Here is a 20,758-nt window from a genome sequence, read left to right on the forward strand (position 1 = left end):
CCTCTACGCTCCTTGACGTCACTTCCCAACCTGACTTCATCAAGTTCTTCAACTGATGTCAGAATTACTTGCCATGATCTATAGTCAGGCAAGCTACAACTTCTTAACTCAGAAAGAAAGAGTCAGTATGGTGTTTTTCGTTTGTGAGTGTTTTTGTTGGCCAGGCCAGAAAATGAAGTCGTTGAGTCCCATTTACATGGCAGATAAAGACATTTCTGCATGAGGAACGAAGCACAGAGCTTTTCTGTGTAAACTTTTGAAACTACATACAAGGTAAACACACATGTGTGCACACAAACACACACACACACACCCGCCCCTTATCCACTGTTTTTCCTTTCATCCTTGTCGGGCCATGAGAAATAGCAGATTTGGTGGGGAAAAGTCATGATTCTGTCCAGACATAACTTGGTGTGTCAGGTTCATCCTGACCTTCCACAGACTGGAGAGCCCTCTTGTGCATGGAAGGTTAACCTCACTGTCTTCCATAACAATTTGTCAGAGCCTGTCAGAAGACTTGGAATTAAACTGCTCTTCTGCCTACTCAGATCTAAGGTGGTCTTACATAACCCAGGCAGGTACTAGATTCTGGGAAGCCCATTAAAAATGCAGAAATAGCTTGTGAGTCTATAATTAAATCATTAACAATCAGACTTCACAGATTTGGGGTCATAAGTAGCAGGTAAAAATAAGAGAGGCCAGGCTTCTTTTACTAAAGAAGAGCCAGGCTCCAGTTACCACAGCTAAAATAGGCTTCACTCTGATTACATTTGCCTGAGAGAATCTTCCCTTCCAAAACACAGTGACATGAAATGAGCAAGTGTGAAATCGTACCGTTTTTGGTTAGGCTGGCGGTCCCACCTACCTCTCTGAGTATGCCTTCTCTTTCTTTTCATTGGCTTTACTTTCTCCTCCTGTCCCCTATCTCTGGCTTTTGTCTCAGGGCCTCAGTGAATACACTTAGCCCTCGGTTCCTTATCCTTCCTCCAGAGGCTCCAAAATTATACCATTGATGGGAACTGTGTCCCTTGATGTCTGGTGCTATGCCCAGGAGAACAACTCTGTGACATAGACTATTCTTATCCCTATTTGATAGATGAGGATATTGGGATTCAGATAACTGAGTCACCTGCCCAAGTCACACAATGAGTAAGTGATATAGCAGAAATCTGAACCCACTCATGTTCAACATAAGCCAAAACTCCTACCACCATGCTGTTCTTCCTTCCAGTTTGTACTCTAACAGCCAGTCCCATATTGCCCATTGACTCCTGGACATCTCTATAAGGATGTCCCTAGGAGCATCTAAATCAACACCCTCAAGGCTTTCCCTAACATTTATTTCCTGACTTGTCCAATTCATCCCCATCCTCCAGGCTAGACAATCTGGAATCATCCAGATACTGGATCCTGGCTCTTTCTTCCTTTTTGGCAAATCTTGCGTCTGGTTTCCCTCCATTGCTCCCATGTTGCTCTAACTGATGCTCTCATCTCCTAGACCCATGGGCGATGGCAGCAGCCTCCCTTAGTGGCACAGCCTTCCAGCAGCAAAGTGGCAGGAAGGAGAATGGGTATCTAGGCAGAGGCCAGAATTTCACTCTCATTTCCGTCAGTTTCAAGTTAGGGTCTCTTGGCCAGGTTCTCATATCTGCAGGAAGAGGTAATCTCAGCAACCCCACAGGGAGGTTGTGAGAATTAGAAATAACTTATGCTAAACATAGACTGAGATGCATGACCTTAAAAAAGCTTCATGATATCAGTTCTCAAAAAATAGTGGTAGCTATTATTTTAACTAGTAGCTCTAGTCTCCCCCTACTCCAGTCAAGGTTCCTGGATGAACATCACCAAGGATTATTTTTATCCTGCCTGTTTCTCTGCTTAAAAACCTACCATGGCTTCCTAGCTCCTGTCACATCAATCTAGAATCCCTCCTCCTGGTCTTCAGATGCTGTCTCTATCCTGTCTGCCCACCTGTTTCCATGCTTTTATTTAGCATTCCCTCTCTGTTCCAGCTTCCTCTGGCCCAGAAAAGTGGACCCTGGGATGCCGGACCGTGGCTTGTGTGGGGAGCATGGGTGTGCAGGCTAATCCCTGAGGTACAGCCAAATCATCTCCGGGAACTGCAGAGCTCCCGGCTGAGAATGTGAAGATGAATTGCACCCAGGCTGCACAACAGCATCACCAACCAAAGGGCTGGGAAGAAGCAGGATGCAGGGTGCAAGGAAGAGGGATGCAGAGTGGGAGCCAGGCATCAAGAGTCAGAATTTACAGGCAGCCGCAGGAGTGTTCTATCAGGTTCAGCCATGGGAAGAGGGAAAGTGGGAAGGGCACTGAGCTGGTCCTGACGATCTGACATTCTGGGTTGCAAATCTTGCTTGCCTCTGTTATAATTGCCTTTGTGGGAGTGAACATTGTGCAAGCTTATTCTGTTCCAGATGCTGAGCCAATAGAACCTACTGATAAAGCAGAGAGCTCCAGGTTGGGTACCGTGGCTCACACCTGTAATCCCAGCACTTTGGGAGGCTGAGGCAGGAGGATCACTTAAGGTCAGGAGTTCCAGACCAGTCTGGCCAACATGGTGAAATCCCGTCTCTACTAAAAATACAAAAAGTAGCCAGCTGTGGTGGTGGGTGCCTGTAATCTCAGTCACTCAGAAGGCTGAGGCAAGAGAATCACTTGAACCCAGGAGGTGGAGGTTGCAGTGAGCTGAGATTGTACCATTGCACTCCAGACTGAGATTGGACTGAGATCCTGACTCCAAAAAAAAAAGAAGAGAATTCCAGACACTGCTGAGGTTTGGGCCCCAACTCTGCCACCTACTAGCTAAGTGGCCAGAGCAAGAAACAGCCCCATTGTGTCTCAGTCTCCTCACCCAGGAGATGCAAATGATAATAGCACCAGTAACAGCTTCCATTAGCATATTGTTGTGAGGATGAAAGACTTGGATAAACCCAGGGTTTAGCACATAGTAAGTATTATGTAAGCAACAGGTATTGGTCATGGCTGCAGCATCAGCTGAGTGCTACGTATTACTGCTACACATATTGTCTCATTTAATCCACATGAAGATCCAAACAAGTCTATTATCCCTATGTTACAGATGAAAAAATCAAAACTACATAGAGGCTCAGGAGGCAAAGCAACTGACTGAAGGTAACACAGCTATGAAGAGAAGCACTATGCGGACAGTCCAACATTTCCCTTGTGGACCCTCCCAACTATGCACAATGACCCGTCCTTCAAAGTCCAGCTCATCGAGGAGTTGGAGGCATGGACTCAGAGGCCAGGCTGCCCGGGCTCAAGTCTCATTTCCATCCATCTTCTCATTCATTTTTAGACCTTGGAAATGTCACTTGCCTCTTTGTGCCTCAGTTCCTCCATCAGTAAAATCAGTAAAAAGTCACTATGAGGCAGAAGACAGTAGCATCTGCCTCCAATTGCTAAGGAGATTACATGAGTCAGCGCTTGTAGTCCATAAAGCAACACCTGGCACATGGTTGTGCTCTGAGGACCAGCCCAGCTGCCCTTGACCTCTCCCCTCTCCAAATGCACAGATCATCAATCATCGTTAGCTCCCCGCCTGCTACCCAAGCATCAATGCACACATTCATATTCCCTCCCCAGCAGGAGCTGAGCTGACTCAGGCACTCTCTGATTTTCCCCTCCAGCAGCTGGCCCACTTGGCTGCACACAGTAGGACCCGCAAACATCCCAACTGCATATCCATTGAGGTATGTGCTCTCTTCAGAGGGATTCTTTGGCTATTTTGTTTTCCCTTCATTTTCTTTTTCTTTTTTTTTCCTTTTTTGAGGCATTTTTAGGAAGGACACAGCTACACATCTTCACAAAGCCTTTTTTCAAATCTTATAAAATTACTGGAGGTGGGAGATGAACGCCCTGTTCTGCTGAAGTCTGGCAAACTGAAGGACACGGCAGCCTCCGCCCGCTTTATAAGAAGCAAAAACAATCACAGCCAAGTTTTGTCGAAATTGCTTACAGATAGCGGCAAGCGAGAAACAGCCAGGGCTCAGGGGAGCTTTGTCTCTAGATGGCATCTCACGGGAACTCAGGGGACCAACAACGCGTGGCTGAGTTTTCGTAACGAACCCAGCTCTCCCAGCCCCTCAAGGTGGAGTTGGCCCCAAGAACCTGCACAGAACCCCTTCTGCTCTCTTTCAAGCAAAATACTATGACAGCGTCTCTTTTCCAGATAAAAAGATGGGCCACCATTCATGATGAACAATCGCTATCTAAATGCATTCAAGCCCATGGGCAAATCCCCTAACCATACCATTTACGTGTTTCTATGGAACATTGTTTTTGCTGTACATCCTGGCAACTTTGTTGCTTTAGATATTTGCCACATAATTTATATCACAGATTAGTGAGATGCTGTGAAAAGGGTCATGGCTAAGTAAGAGAAAAGCTTGCCTTTGTGGTGTCAATGGATTTCCACACTGGTATGAATTCACCAATATCCTGTTTGCTCTGAAACATGACTGACACGCCGTGCATTCATTTTTAGGTTGCCATCTACCCTTAACTCACAGCTTCACAGATACTGAAGGGGAATTGTGAAGTTCATCCAGCCCAGGAATGGCAGATAGATTCCATCCTCAGAAACATCGCAAGATGATCAATTGATAGTAGGTTCCAGAAGCACTGCACTGAGAAGGACACTCAGGCTAAGCCAGGGGTTATTAGCAATATCTGCCATAAGCATGGTGACAGTAGAGTGGCACATGAGCCACTTATTTGCCACTGCAGGCTGTTTAACCTCTCTACTCTGTAGATAAAGAAGCTATATGATGCTCTCAAGATCACACAGACAGCACTGGTAGGAAGGTAACTCTCACATTGCCAGTCGTACTGTCTCTGCTCCCAGCTGTGTGACCCACGCTCGCTCCACCACTGAACAAAATGAGTAGATCAAGCAGGGATATGGGTAATATGGCAGATGGAGAAAAGGGATGTGAATTAGGGGCTGTGGAAAATTGAGGAAGACCAAGCTCGCAGATAGGAGAGAAGGCTAGGCATGCCAAGCAGGGGCATGCCATCGTTAAGTCATTGTTTGGCTGGAGTTTTGCTGTGTGTCTTGCCCTCCTTTTCTCATGAAGGTAGAGTCTCTGAGCTCCTGGTGAAGAAGGAGTGAGTCAGTGGTAGCAAAAAGTCTCTGAATGGCACAGTCGGGAAGCCTGAATGGCAGTTTGTGACACTCATAAAGTATGCATACGTGTGGGAGTGCAGGGATCAGCATGCATGTGCTTGTGGAAGGGAACAAGCACTGCTGCCTAGAAAAGGAGAAGCACCATATGCAATAACACACACATATAATACAGATATACCATGTGTGTATGTATATACATAGTATATGTGCATATACAGTATGTGTATGCCTGTATATACATATATACATATACACACATACATATACACAGTATATGTGCATATACAGTATGTGTATGCCTGTACATACATATACACATATGCACACATACATATACACAGTATATGTGCAAATACAGTATGTGTATGCCTGTATATACATATACACATACATATACACAATATATGTGCGTATACAGTATGTGTATGCCTGTATATACATATACACATATACACACATACATATACACAGTAGATGTGCAAATACAATATGTGTATGCCTGTACATATGTACACACATATACACACACATATATATACTGCAGTCACCAAAAGTCATTGGGAAACAAAAAACAGAAGGAGCAGGAGTAGGTTGGGCAGCTTAGCTCTGAGATACCTATGACCTGTTAAATGTGGATGTACATGCATAGATGTATATATACACCATATACATATACAGAACCATAAACAATTACATATACATATACATATATATGTATACACACATACATATACTGAAGTCACTGAAGGTCACTGGGAAACAAAACAAAACAACGGAAGGAGCATGAGTAGGTTGGGCAGCTTAGCTTTGAGATATCTCTGACATATTAAATGTGGATGTATACATATGTGTATACATTATATGCACATATACCCTATGTATGTATACATATACACATAGGTATATGGTACATATACCTGTATATCATATACACAGACATATACACCATATACACATACAGCACCACGTACATACATATGGTATATGTGCATGTAATGTATATGTGTACACTTATGTACACATAAACATACACCCATATAGGTGTACAGCACAATATGCAGCACCACATATAATTCTAGTGGGCCACTGTTTCTTGCCTATCCACCATCCATTTCCTTTCCTCTGGAAACAGCTCTTTAATTTACTTTGAGGAACTACATTTCTTTCACTCTCAGTCCATGTGTTTTCAGGTGAATAGGGCTGACTCTGCCCTGGCTTCAGGAAAAGAACTGTGACCAAGACGTGGCCAACCAGAACATCACAACCCAATGGACACCATGTTTAGTTCAGGGGTAGGCACATGATCTAACGTACGAAATTCAATTTCAAGGTTTTGTTAGCATTATCTTGAAGAGATGCTTGCTCAGGCGACTTCAGACCAGGAGAATGAGGGGAGTTCCTGAGACCTCCACCTTGGGAGGTAGGAAGACATGTGACTGTCTCAGTATATCTAATAAAAGGAAAATGGAGCCACAAGATGCATAGCGATTAAAGCTGATTTGGACACCAGTACATAGCCATTCCTGAAGGCAGAAGTATCCCTTAAATAGTTCCATGAATTAATCCATGAACTATCCCTAAATTAGTTACACGACTCAATTAATTCCCACTGCCCCTCCCCCCTACATTTTTAGAGTTGGATTTCTGTCATTTGCAACAAGAATAACAAAGAGAATCTTAGCTAACATAATAAAATAAAGACTCACTTTCCACATAAGACAGACAGAACCTAATGTCCTCCTTGAACCCAAGTTATCTCAAACAGATGTGTTACCTGCAAGGAGCCCTGGATGTCTCTCCCCCCGACAATCACGAGTTCTGCCATATCTTCTGCATGGGGAGTCCGTGCATGGACGAACAGAGTCTTGCCCACTGCAGTTATGTTTCTCAGGGCAAATAAGCCGCCATCGCTGTTCACCTTGAAGTATGGGCTTGAGACCTCATAGCGTAGCTTGTCATTTCCCTTACAGTCACTGAAGGTCACTGGGAAACAAAGAAAACAACAGAAGGATCATGAGTAGGTTGGGCAGCTTAGCTCTGAGATATTTCTGACCTGTTAAGTGTGAATTGCCACATAGTTCCCCACCCCAGAGCTCACAAACGCTACCCTTTATCCCACAGCAAGCCGCTTGTACCCAAGTGACTTTGTGCTGATGGACTTCACTCAATCAAGACATGTCCTTGACGACCTCTCATGTTCCAGGCAGGTGCTAAGCTCTGAGAATGCACACTTGAGTGTGTTCTCAGTAGAGTGAAGAGTCAGATCTGGCAGAGTGACATTTGAGGGAAGTGATCTAATCTTGGCATGTGTGGGTGACTGAGCAGAACCACAGGGTGCTCAGGAGCATTGAAGAGAGCTGACAGAGACGATATTTGAGCTGGGTATTGAAGATAAGCAGGAGATGAGAAGGCTCTTAAGAATGTAGAAGACATTATAGGCTATGCAAAGGTACAGGGATGAGGGCTAAATAGCAAAACAGATTCAGGGAATGAGAATTAACGATATGCATATACATGTATACAGTATACACATATACATACACATGTATATGGTATATACATACATATACACCATATACACATACAGGACCATATACATACATATGGTATATGCATGTAATATATACATGTACACATACCCATACACCATATATGTATACAGCACAATATGCAGCACCATATACAATTCTAGTGGGCCACCTTTTCTTGTTTATCCATCATCCATTTCCTTTCTTCTGAAAACAGCTCCTTAATTTACTTTGAGTAACTACATTTCTTTCACGCTCAGTCCATATGGAATAGTCCATATGTTTTTAGGCGAATAGAGGCAAACTTAAAATGGGGCAGGGATGGTGGGAATCTAGAATGGTGGGGATCTAGAAGGGAAGGGTGGAAATGAGGCTGAAAATGTCTTTGGGAGACAAGTTGGGAAAAGTCAGTAAGTTAGGGCGCTTTCTGGTAGCCCTGGACGATTTGTGGTGTGGAGAGGGTCAAGATCAGGTGTGTGCTCTGCTTCCAGTGGAGAGCAGTGCTTCTCAAGGATTGGGGTGCATCAGAATCACACAGGGTGCTATTTTTTTTTTTTTTTTTTGGACAGAGTCTTGCTCTGTCATCCAGACTGGAGTGCAGTGGCATGATCTTGGCTGACTGCAGCCTCTGCCTCCAGGTTCCAGCGATTCTCCTGTCTCAGCCTCCTGGGTAGCTGGGATTATAGGTGCATGCCACCATGCCTGGCTAATTTTTGTATTTTTAGTAGAGATGGGGGTTTCACCATGTTGGCCAGGCTGGTCTCGAACTCCTGACCTCAGGCCTCTCAAAGAACTGGGATTACAGGCATGAGCCCCTGTGCCCGGCCCACAGGATGCTGTTTAAGAATCCGGAGGACCCAATACAAAGATTATAACTTGGCAGATCTGGGTTATACCAAGTGATTTAAAGAAGGGCAGGAAGAGAGGCCAAGAGAACCACTTTCAAGTTCAATGTTGTAACAAAGATGGCTGTCCAAAATGAAGGCAGTGGTGCTGATATGGAGAGTGGACAGATGTGAGTAAAGTTCCTGCGTGGAATGGCTTAGTCATGTGTGGGAAGGAATGGGGAAGATGGGCCCCCTGCATGAACCACATGGAGCACAGAGCATTGACACAAGCAGAGGCTGTGACGGCTGATCGTGCTCCCCTCAATGGTGATTCTACATGTGGTACATAATTCTATTATTATGGGTATCACAACTCATTATCTGTACGTGCATTTGCCTGTCTGCCTCGTGCTGTAAACTTTCAGGCCCCTTATGGGTAAGCAGAGAATTGTACTACGTGCTTTTTGCTCTCTGCTGAACAGGCTCATTTGTTTAGTAAACCTTTAATCGAAGCATAATGTAGACACAGAAAAGTGCATAAATCAGAATATACAACCCAATGAATTTTTACAAAGTAAGCACACCCAACTGCCCAGCACCCAGACCATAACATGACACATTACCAGTCCCCTCCCTTTCTGAGTAAAATTCCTACCCTCTGCCCCAGAGGCTACATTATTCTAACTTCTAATACCATAGATTTGTTTTACCTACATTTGCACGGCATCTAATGGGATCATACAGTATGCATTCTCTCCTGTTTGGCTTCTTCATTCAACATTACATTCCATGAGATTCATCATGTGACTGTGAGTCACGCTAGTTTATTCTAATCACTATAATAATAATCATTGATCACTGTATAGTATCCAGGTTACCATATTTATCTTAATCATCATACAGTATTCCATTATGTGGCTGTATTGAATCTATTTATCTATTCTACTGTCGATTGGTATCGAGACTATTTCCAGTTTGGGGCTCCAAATATTCTCGCTAGCAACTTTCTTGTATACATGTTTTGGTAACAACAGCTAGATAGGTTCTAGCACACTTAAAGTCAAATATCTGAAAATCTAAGCTCATCTACATAGATCCTAGCACACTGTGAAAGCCATATAAATATCTGAAAATCTAAACTGGTATTTCTACTCTGGGAAGATTATACTTAGGGTGATAATAATCATATTAACTGATAATAATAGTGGATAATTCAGACTGAGTACTTTCCACATTCAAGGATCGGTGCTACACATTTTGCACACATCATCTTAGTTAATCTTTACAAGGACAACAAATGAAGTACTATTTTGATCCCCTTCTCCTACAGTTTCTAGATAAGGAAACTGAGGCTCATAGAGGGCAAAGTTGGTGCCCAATACACACAGGTTGTAAATGATCAGCCAGGATTTGAACCCTGGTCCACTTGTCTCTCACCACTGCACGTTTTCAATAAAGACAATACCCCATAGAGAATACAATCCTTCTGAAATCCTATCAGAACCTGACTACAGTAGTTCCCCCATCTCCAGGGCTTTGCTTTCGGCAATTCCAGATACCATAGTCAACCCAGGTCTGAAAATATTAAATGGGAAATTCCAGAAATATACAATTGATAAGTTTCAAATTATGTGCCATTTTGATTATTGTCATAATTGTTCTATTGTATCATTAGCTGTTGTTGTTAATATTTTACTGTTCCTAATTTGTAAATTAAACTTTAATATAGCTATGTATGTATAGGACAAATAGCATATATAGGGTTGGGTAGTATCCATGGATGAAGGTATCCACTGTGGGTCTTGGAACACATTCTCTGAGGACAAGCAAGGACTACTGTAGAGAGCTGTGATTGCCCTTCTCAGTCCTGTTTTCATGTTCCTGCTTGGTTTGGAAGAGCATTGCATTGTCCGGTGCCTCTTGGTCACTCTGCAAAGGTTCTAAGGCTTTCCGTGGCTAAGTCAGCTTTAGGGCCATCTTTGCACAGACACACAAGTGGACTCTGGGGAGCCTGCAGTTCTCAGACACTTGCTCACTTTCTCTAATCATGTTGGTAGCCAAGATTAATTGAACATGCTTAGTTTCAGTTTTTGGAAGTGAACTATGAAGGAGTGACACCAAGGCTGCTTTCATTGTTGTCATCAATTAGTACTCATCCACTGGAGGAAAATTACTCAAATGACAAGGCCTGATGGGAAATTACTGCTTCAACTGCCAGCATGAGGTTCTAGCCCTAACCCTTGAACAGAATCAAAGAAGACAGTCTCAGCTGGGGAGTGAACGGGGTAGAGGAAAAGGCATACGAAAGTCTGTGGGGGTTCTAGATTCACAGCTAAGTTCCTTCTTCCTACCCTTTCTTCCTTCCATAAATATTTACTGAGAACCTACATAATGCTAGATGCTGAGGTTATGATGTTGAACAAAGACAGGCACAGTCCCTAGTTTGAAGTCTAATGTGGAAGACAGACATTAATTTAATACTCTTATAAGTAATTGGGGACCTATTACTTAGGCAGAGAAAACCACAACATATGCAAAGGTCCTGTGGCTTCTACAGAACTGGAAGTAAGCTGGTACGATTGGCACAGACAGCAAGTGAGAATGCAAGGAAGTTAGAATGGAGATAAGCTGAGTCCAGGCAACGTGGGGTTCTAGGGGCCACACAGCCCTGTTCCTTGGAGGAAGCCTTGGATTCTCCTGTTGCAACTATAACACTAGCTTTTCTCCAACTGAGTCTCATATAATTATGGATCTTCATTGCAAAACAATACTTAGCACTCAAGGTCCTCCATGACTAGGCTGTCCATCAGCCTCCCCTCTGCCTTTGTTTTCACTGCGTACCTCACACTTCACCCACTCTTGTGTCTCACTCCTGTACCATCCCACCCTCTGTGTATAGTGCTCCCTTTCTGCAGAAGGCATTTCTCACCTTCTGCACCCTGTTAACTCGTGCTTATTCTTCAAAATTCAACTCAAGCAACTTCTTCAAACATTCTCTTTATGTTCCCAGAATTTCCTGCACATAGAACCTTTTATATCATGTTATATCAATGTGTCCATATTATGTATTTGTTTTTTGCACCAGAACCACGAGCAGAAATGGAGTCTTGTTCTTTCATTCATCTTTACATCTCCGACAATGAACAGAATGTTCTTCCATATGGGAGGCCATCAGTAATAATTCCACTTTGCTCAGTTACTCTCCAGAGCAAAATGATGCTTTAGTAATGGTAGAGGATTGGCGGAGGGGTCTCCCTTCTGTGCTGTGAGCAAGAGGCTTCTGGCAAGCCTGTGAATTGGGATAAGAGGCCCCTAGTGACCTCTTGACTTCATTGAACCCAGCAATAGGGAGTGGAAGGAAATGAAGAACTCAGCCATGCTCTCCCCTTGGCCCCTAGACCCCACGGGCATCCATTTAGAATGGCCCTCAGCCGTTGTGCTTGGCTTTGACCTAGCTCATTGGTGAAGTCAGACATGGTGCCTTATCTGTCCCCATAATGCCAGTAAAACTTGCATAGCCCCAGAGAATGGTTGCAATCAGTGTGTGCATTTTGAATGAAGTGATGCTTGGACAGACAACAGTCATGGCATCTACTATTCATTGAGTGGTCCCTGAGAGCTAGGCTCTACACAAAGGACTGTACAAGCTATACTTCCTTTTAGCCTTATAGCAGTTCTACAGCAGGGTTGCTCAACTTTTGTTTTTTTCATTATCTACTCCTCTTAGGACTCTTCTAAGAATTTTTTTCTAATTGCCACTATTCCTGCTAAATTTTAATATCACAGATATACTTATATCTGTTTAGGTACTACAAGTATATCTGTACTTTACATTTGTAAGTGCAATTTTTGTACCCCCACCCTCGAACCTATTTCACCCCCTTGGGGGAAATATAGCCCCACTGAGAATGCACAGTCTATAATCTATAGGCATCATATTAAATTTTACAGGAGAAGAGACTGAGTCTCAGAGAGATTGACTCACTTGTGGTTCCATATCCAGAAAGGTCTAGAGCAAGAATCTTCCCTGATCTATTCAGTCTGCCTCTATAGCCCAAGCTCTGGGCACATTTACTTGCTAGGAATAGATGGGCAAGAGGAGAAAGGACAGTTGCCCCAACATGGTCCCCTTGGGCATCTCACAAACCCCTTTGGGGTCATCAGAGGTACCAAGTGAGGTCACACTGAGAGAACAAATGCAGTTTCATGACCTGGCACATCATAGGCACTCAATACTTTCTAGCACCTTTCCCGACTTTCTAAATGAAATAGCTAATGGTTGCATAATTGGGTCTTTGTACATTTTTGATACCACTTACCAACTCAGGAGCTGGTGCTTTAGGCCATGGTTCTTTCTCAAGACTGGCCATCTATGAAATGCTGAAGGAACATTAAAAAGAATAGCAATACCTGCCCCATAATCTTGGCTTTCTCCCAAGATTATGATACAATTGTGCTGAGTTGGGGTCTGTGCGCATTAGTATCTCTTAAAAGCTCCCCTGATGAATCTAATGCAGACAGAGCCAGGAACCAGGACCTAACATAATAAATTGTTTGTCAAGGTGCCAGGTCTCCACATTTCCTAGTCATTCCTGGAAAAGAGTAGAAGTTGGGGACATGGCATGCCAGCAACTGTTATTTCTGTGCTCCAAGAAAGGTAAGTTTTAAGGGTAGGTTTTTAAGCCCTTTTCTAATCCTGACTTATGTGTAGGAGCCCTGTGACTTTGGGCAAACCACCTGATACTGTTTGGCTGTGTCCTCACCCAAATCTCATCTTGAATTGTAGTTCCTGTAATCGCCATGCGTCATGGGAGAAAGCCAATGGGAGGTAATTTAATCACGGGGGTGGTTACCTCCATGCTATTCTTGTGATAGTGAATTCTCACGAGATCTGATGGTTTTATAAAGGGCATTCTCCCACTTCATCCTGCACTTCTCCTTGCTGCTGCCATGTGAAGAAGGATGTGTTTGCTTCCCCTTCTGCCAAGATTGTAAGTTTCCTGAGGCCTCCCCAGACATGCTGAAATGTGAGTCAATTACACCTCTTTCCTTTATAAATTACCCTGGCCCAAGTATGTCTTTATTAGCAGCATGAGAATGGCCTAATACACCACCCATATTCTTCACTCCTCAATGTCTTTATCTGTAGAGTGGGCATCCCCCTGAAAGGTACTATAATCCTTATGGCATGTGTAAACAAGATAATGCATGCCTACATGCAGGAAGCACTTAGGACAGAGCTTGGTGCTCCATGAATGAGAATGATCACCTTGATTACCATAATTCTGGGCACTAAGGAAGCTACCTTTTCCTTTTCCTACACAGCTTCCTTCTTCCAGCTGGTTTTCTACCTCCTCCTCTGTCATTCCTTCTAGCCAGGTACCTTGCCAGTCTCAGGCTGTTGTCATGGAAACGGTTACTACAGGCATCACTGCTAGGGTTAAAGGGGTGGGGCTGATGGTTCTGATTCAGGCTTACCCATGGTTGAATCCCTTCACTTGTTTTGGTGAAGTCCTACATACTTCATGTGAACAGTTGTAAACGAAAAATGATATTAAAGGAGTGAAATTACGGTGTCCTGCTCAAAACAGAATCAGCAAAGTTGTGTTCTATATTCTCCAAACAGATTGTTGGTGAAGAGAACTTCATACAAATGTAAGGGATGAGTTTTCCTAAAGTAATGATACTATGCTGTGAGCTTTACACTCATGATTGCAATAAATCCTCAAGTCGTCTTCTTCATATCATCAATTTGAGGTAGGAGCTTTTGTTGCTCTGTGGAAACTGAGACTTAGTGAGGTTCATGACTTAACCGAGGCTATGAAGAAATTATGTGAACTGAGGTCAAATCCAAACTCAGGAATGTGGTTTCTGGTTCTAGAGCCCACACTCCTGAGTGCTATGCCAGTCTTTCCAGATGAATGTGTTCTTTCCTTTAGCCATTCAGCTTCCAGACTCACAATTTCACTGCCACCTCTCATACCATATCAATTATGTACTTAATATTTTTTTAACTGACTGACACTTGAAATTATAAAATTATTTGAAGGTAATCTTTATAATACATGTTGAATATGCTAGGTATTTTTTCAAATAAATATTAAATCTAAAGAGCCAAATTCAAAAGAAGTAAGTTTGTCCTTGTATCTACTAAAACCTCCACAGTGACGTTTGTTGCACCCTCTAGAAATGCTGGCCCCGGTACTGCATTCCTCTCCACCCAACCTCAGTTAAACAAATTCATGCTTGGATCCACCCTACTTAGCTTTATAATCCAGCAGGGCTCTGATATCCAAGTATCTGATAAGAAGTAATATATTAATATAAATAATGAAGTCTTGACAAAAACAGAAATCCTAGAAAGGGCAAAATCTAAATTGCTCCTGTTGCCATGGCTTTGGCAATATCTAAAGGACAGCTCTGATAAATAGGAAGATGTTGACTCAAAAGAGAAACAAGCCACAACATTTTCTTTTATGTTTTCTTCTTTCTCCTGGAGAAAACAGACTCTACATTCTCACCAATTATAATCTTACCCTAAATTTACTATTAAAGGGTGCATCTGATGACGTCAGCCCTGCATCATTGTTTGATGTTATTGACTTTGTTGATGCCACCGAAGTGTCAGTGATTCTCAAACTTTTAAGTAGATATCAAGACCATATGTGTCTTGAGCACAGAGTTCAAAGACATATTTAAGGATAAAACTGAATAGTTTATGCCCATTTAAAAAATGCTTGTTTCTATAGAGACAACTTCCTAGGTGGCTCAGAATGTCACCATGTGGATAACTGAAAGATGTGACTAAACAATTAAACTTGTGAACAAATACTCAAAATCTCTATCTGAAGGGGGAAATGAACTATCTGTACACTTCTGAACCTATGAATGACTTCCCTACATAGTTTATCATGGATTTGAAATAACTTCTGGAAAGCAAAAAATATACACATATAAGATACCGTACATGGGGATTTATTGGAATAATGACATCATTCTTTGAGATAATCTTTGAACACCCTGGGAGAGGAGAGGGGGAAGTAAAAACGCCCCACCTGGGGAAAACTGTAAATTAGACAAAAGGCACCACTCAGAGTTTCAATTATGCTTTCAGCGCTTTTCCACTCAAAATGTCCCCTGGGCTTAATGCAAATGTCACAAAAAGACAAACTTCAGCTGGGAGACAAAACCACAATTGAAACGGGAAGTTTGACATGTGAATTAAGGGGCTTAATCTTCCCAACCTTGATTTTATGCTTTTCCATTTCTTTCTTTTGAAGGCGGTTCTTGGGGATGAAAACCCAAAAGGCATAGATTTCTTACCATCTAAAAATGGATAAGGGAGCAAATTAAGCTGTGTTATGATCCCAAGAAAAATGAAATGCAGATGGATTTAAACTTATCTGCCAAATATAGAACAGTCCTGCTCGCAGAGCTAGGTATGAACTAATCTATGAATTTTATGCTATTCTTGTAAGTGTGCTTGGGCCAATCTATGATTTATACACTCACATCTTATACGGGTAAATTGTCCTACAGTTTACATGCATTTGTAGAGGCTTTGCAAATTGGTCTGCACAGAAGTTGTGGGGCCCTTTCAGAGTTGATGGTCAGATTTCACTTGTACATGTGTGCAAGGATGCGTATGAATCAGAATTACAGGCTCTGAATCAGTCATCCTGGAAGTTGTAGCCCTCCCACAGACAGATATGCACAGATCCACTTCCAGGATCTTTATATGCACACACAGAAGAGAAGGACTTTCAGTGATATGCTAGTCATAGAAAAAGTCTCGAGTTGTAGCATTTGCTGATTTCTGTGGTTTAAATGCTCTACACATTGTTTATTTCAAGGTACCAATGTACCTTCAATTGGCTTGCAACTTTTCTAAAATTTTTACCAGCTCTCAGAAGTACCTATACTAGCTGTCTCCAGCACATGACAGAGACTAGGCACTGCTGCAGTGCAGCAGAATGTAGATTGTCTGTTCTGCCTGCGATGGAGAGTCCCAGCTATCCTGGTATTCCTTGCCTACTTAGAAAAACAGAATTCAATTCTTCCTCAGCATGAAGGGCCTGCATATTGGTTAATCTGCAAAGTCTTTGCTGGGGCATGGCAAACAACGTCTTTCTGACAACTAAAGTATCATTTAATTCAGAAACATGAGACAGACTCTTTCCAGGATACAGACCATCACTTAAATATTTTTCATATCCCTCAGTATGCCACTGGCTTCCAGAGGTACCAGCTTTCTTTTAAAGTACCCACAAGGTTTAAGTCCAGAGACTCTTTGGACTGGCCCAAATGAAAGAAACAGGAAGCATTTCCTTTGATTTTCCTGAACACTCTCATTTCGCCAGCATTCTAGTCACTCAAGCCTTCATTAACATACATTCAATTCCGCCCAGGGTCAGATTCATGAGTGAATCAGTAAGCACACCCTACAGCCTTGATTCTTTTTACTCTTCTGGTTCCTGAACATGCGTATTGGGCTTCTGTGTTCCATGTTTGGCCTAGAGTCAGCACTGACATTGCAGAGCTTCTATAAGGTTCTGGGAGTGTTCTAACCATGACTGATTAACCCAGGAGTGAATTTCGCCTCCAAAGGCTTCAGAGAATTTGATAAGTGCAGAACAAACAAAAAACAGTCTTAATTCCATTCCATGCATCAGTTCCAACTTTGATAAAATGGAGTTTCAATTCTATCGTGTCAGCAGAAGATATCATAATGAATGATACAGTCAAACGATCTTCAGCAGAAACCTATTTTTGCCATGTAACCCTTAAGGGCTTCCTCTTGGAAAAAGACAGAGGCCACATCTGCTTTCAGGGGATTTTTCTCCACCTACCATTAAAAACTGAGCTGTTAGCTTTGAATCTAGTTTCTTTTCTTTTTTTGTCAGTCTTACGTTTTCCTCTTGCCATGGATTCCTTAAAACGTGGCAGGTTGTTTCCTGATAGAATGCTATGCATAATCTATCCCATGGTGGTTGTAATCACTACGAATTTGTATTTCCAATTGGAATTACTTTAAATATAGCATAGTGCCTGACACAGTACATACTCAACCCTGTTTGTTGAATGAATAAATAGCAGAAACTGCAACTTGGCAGCTAAGCAGATTTGAAACTCCCCAAACAAAACTAAGAATGATGGCACAAACTCAAGTGAAGATTTGGGTAAGTTGATTTGAAAATCACCCGTTCCGCGAAACAAAAATCATGGATTCAGCAACTTGGAGAATCACCAAGTCTCGGATTTACAGAGATCCCTTCTTGGTATTTTATTTTCATGACTGTCACATGTCTCTGACAAGGCCCTTAGTTTTTAATGCGTATAGAAATTATGTGTATACGTCTCTCTCTTAATGTGCCTCTCTAGGGTAAATTAATGTGAAGAGAGATTTACTCCACTCTAACTTTAAGGGTGTTTGGCTTTGCAGTTGGAGTTGTCTAGGGACATGTGGTAAAATGTCCCGGCTAAGCCTAAATTGGGATTCAGAGCCTGATTGTGTTCTGATGCCTTGAGAGTCTTGTGAGGTCCCAGTTACCTCTCCATTGCAAGAGCAGGTACACCCGGGGAGGAAGGGGGACTCTGAAGAGGACTACTTCTGCATGAGCACCTAGAGAGAAAGGCAGGACCAGAGGAAAGAGAGGAACACAGTACTGGTTTCCTAGTCCAGCCCCATGGATCCACAGTTCAGAGAAAAGAAAGCTACACACACAACGCAAAGATTCACAAACCACAGACAACTTAGGTATTTTCAACCACTGTTATTTTGTTTCCTAAGAGCAAACTGTTATGCTGAGCAGCAGTGTGCCCCCTTTTTGAGTGGAGTACAGCTGGGCTTTGTTCTGGTAGAGAAAAGACTAGAGCAGTCATAGGGTCTGTTGTCACCTTAAGGGGTGCATGGCTTTGGGGATGCTGGAGATGGACTTTGCCCACAGAAGGCAGTGGGGAGGCCCTTCCTCCAAGAGTTTCCCTGGAATGTTAATCATTAAAGAGGCTAGAAGGAGAGGACATGGAAGAAGAATTTGTGAATTCATGTGAGAGATGCCCTGAGATCTTCCAGAAATAACCAGAATAAAAGACCAGGAAGGAGAGTACGTTGAGGTCCTACAGCTATGCAGGTGTGGGGCTACAAGCCAGAACACTGCAAATATTCATATTTGCATGACCTCATATTTGTCCAAATACGGTCATATGCCACATGACCTCATATTTGTCCAAATATGGTCATATGCCACATAGCGATGTTTTGTCAACAGAGGAACACATATATGATAGCAACCCTGTAAGATGATAACAGAGCTGAAAAAGTCCTATTGCCTAGTGACGTAGCTGTCATAATATTGGAGTATAGTGTATTACTCATGTGTTTGTAGTGATGCTGGTGTAAAGAAACCTACTGCACTTCCAGTCATAAAAGTCAAGCACATACAATTATGTACCATACATAATATTTGATAATGATAATAAACAACTATGCTACTCGTTTATATATTTACTGTACTATTGTTTTTATTATTATTTTTTTATTTATTTAAGTTTTTTTAGAGTGTACTTCTCCTTCTACCCATTAAGAAAAGGTTTACTGGCCAGGCATGGTGGCTCATGCCTGTAATCCCAGCACTTTGGGAGGCCCAGGTAGGCAGATCACTTGAGCCCAGGAGTTTGAGACCATACTGGGCAACATGGCAAGACCCCATATCTACAAAACACGCAAAAATTAGCTGGGTGGGGTGGCTGGTGCCTGTGGTCCCAACTAACTGGGAGGCTGGGGCAGGAGGATCACTTGAGCCCAGGAGGCAGAGGTTGTAGTGAGCTGAGATCGTGCCACTGCATTCTATCCTGGATGACAGAGCGAGACCCTGTCTCAAAAAAAAAAAGAAAAGAAAAGAAAAGAAAAGTTAACTGTAAAACAGCCTCAGGCAGGTCCTTCAGGAGGTATCCAGAAGAAGGCATTGATATCACAGGAGATGACAGCTTCATGCATGTTATAACCCCTAAAGACCTTTCAGTGGGACAAAATATGGAGGTAGAAGACAGTGATATTCATGATCCTGACCCTGAGTAGGCCTAGGCAAATGTATGTGTTCGTGTCTTAGCTTTTAACAAAGAAGTTCAACCAGTGAAAAAGAGAAAACATTTAAAAATAGAAAAGCTTATAAAATAAGGATATAAAGAAAATATTTTCTATAGCTGTACAATGTTTGTGTTACAAGCTAAGCATTAACACAATAGTCAAAATGATAAAAAATAAAAAGTTTATAAAGTAAAAAAGTTACAGTAAGCTAAAGTTAATATATGATTGAAGAAAGAAACCTTTTTTATAAACTTAGTATAGCCTAAGTGTACAGTGTTTATGAAGTCTATAGTAGTGTACAGTAATGTCCTAGGCCTTCGTACTCACTCACCACTCTCTCACTGACCCACTCAGAGCATCTTCCAATCCTGCCATCTCCATTCGTATTAAGTGCCCTATACAGGTGTGCCAATTTTATCTTTTATACTATACTTTTATTGTACCTTTTCTGTGTTTAGATATGTTTAGATACACAAACACTTGCCGTTGTGTTGCAATTTCCTATAGCATTCAGTACAGCACCATGCTATACAGGTTAGTAGCCAAGGAGCCACAGGTTATAACACATCACCTAGGTGTGTAATAGGCTATACCTTCTAGGTTTGTGTAAGTCTACTCTGTGATGTTCAAACAATGATTAAATTACCCGATGGTGCATTCTCAGAGCATATCACTATGGTTAAACAATGCATGACTGTGCTGGAGGGGCCTAAAGCAATTCAGGTTACCATTTGGAAGGTCTAGTTCCTTCTGGATGAAATAATGTGCTTGTCACTGGATACTTTCAAGTGGAACCTAGATGACTTCATTAGGAATATTGTGGAAGCAGTTCCAGCATTGAATGATGTCTCTTACAATTGGGAAATTCTGTTATTCTAAAGCTCAATATATTCATCCATTAACCCATTAAAAACATCATTTGTTCACTTACACTGTACAAGACAGTAGGCAGTAAGGGATAAACGTCAACTAAAGATGAATGTGGCATAGCATCTATCTTCATGAGACTTAGAGTCTAGAAGCTTAGACCCCATAATTATTGACAGGGCTGTCACGTTGAAGGGTCAGTGTTCCATTTCACTTCAATCCTCATAATCCGATATTTCAAGCATTTTACAGAAGGCAAAATGAGATAAGCTGGGAGACACAG

General features: G+C 42.2%; 1 protein-coding gene across 3 annotated transcripts in view; it reads right to left on the minus strand.

Moving 5' to 3' along the window:
• Positions 1-20,758, minus strand: part of CDH13 (cadherin 13) — a 1,254,348-nt gene that overhangs the window by 764,857 nt on the left and 468,733 nt on the right. For all 3 annotated transcript variants that reach the window (XM_017953611.2, XM_017953610.2, XM_017953612.3), the window contains one exon: positions 6,942-7,150. In XM_017953611.2, the coding sequence (XP_017809100.1) occupies positions 6,942-6,992 (51 nt within the window). In that variant the 5' untranslated portion in view covers positions 6,993-7,150. The remainder of the gene's footprint in view (positions 1-6,941; positions 7,151-20,758) is intronic.

The sequence above is a fragment of the Papio anubis genome, chromosome 18 (assembly GCF_008728515.1).
Source record: "Papio anubis isolate 15944 chromosome 18, Panubis1.0, whole genome shotgun sequence".
NCBI classification, from domain to species: Eukaryota; Metazoa; Chordata; class Mammalia; order Primates; family Cercopithecidae; genus Papio; species Papio anubis.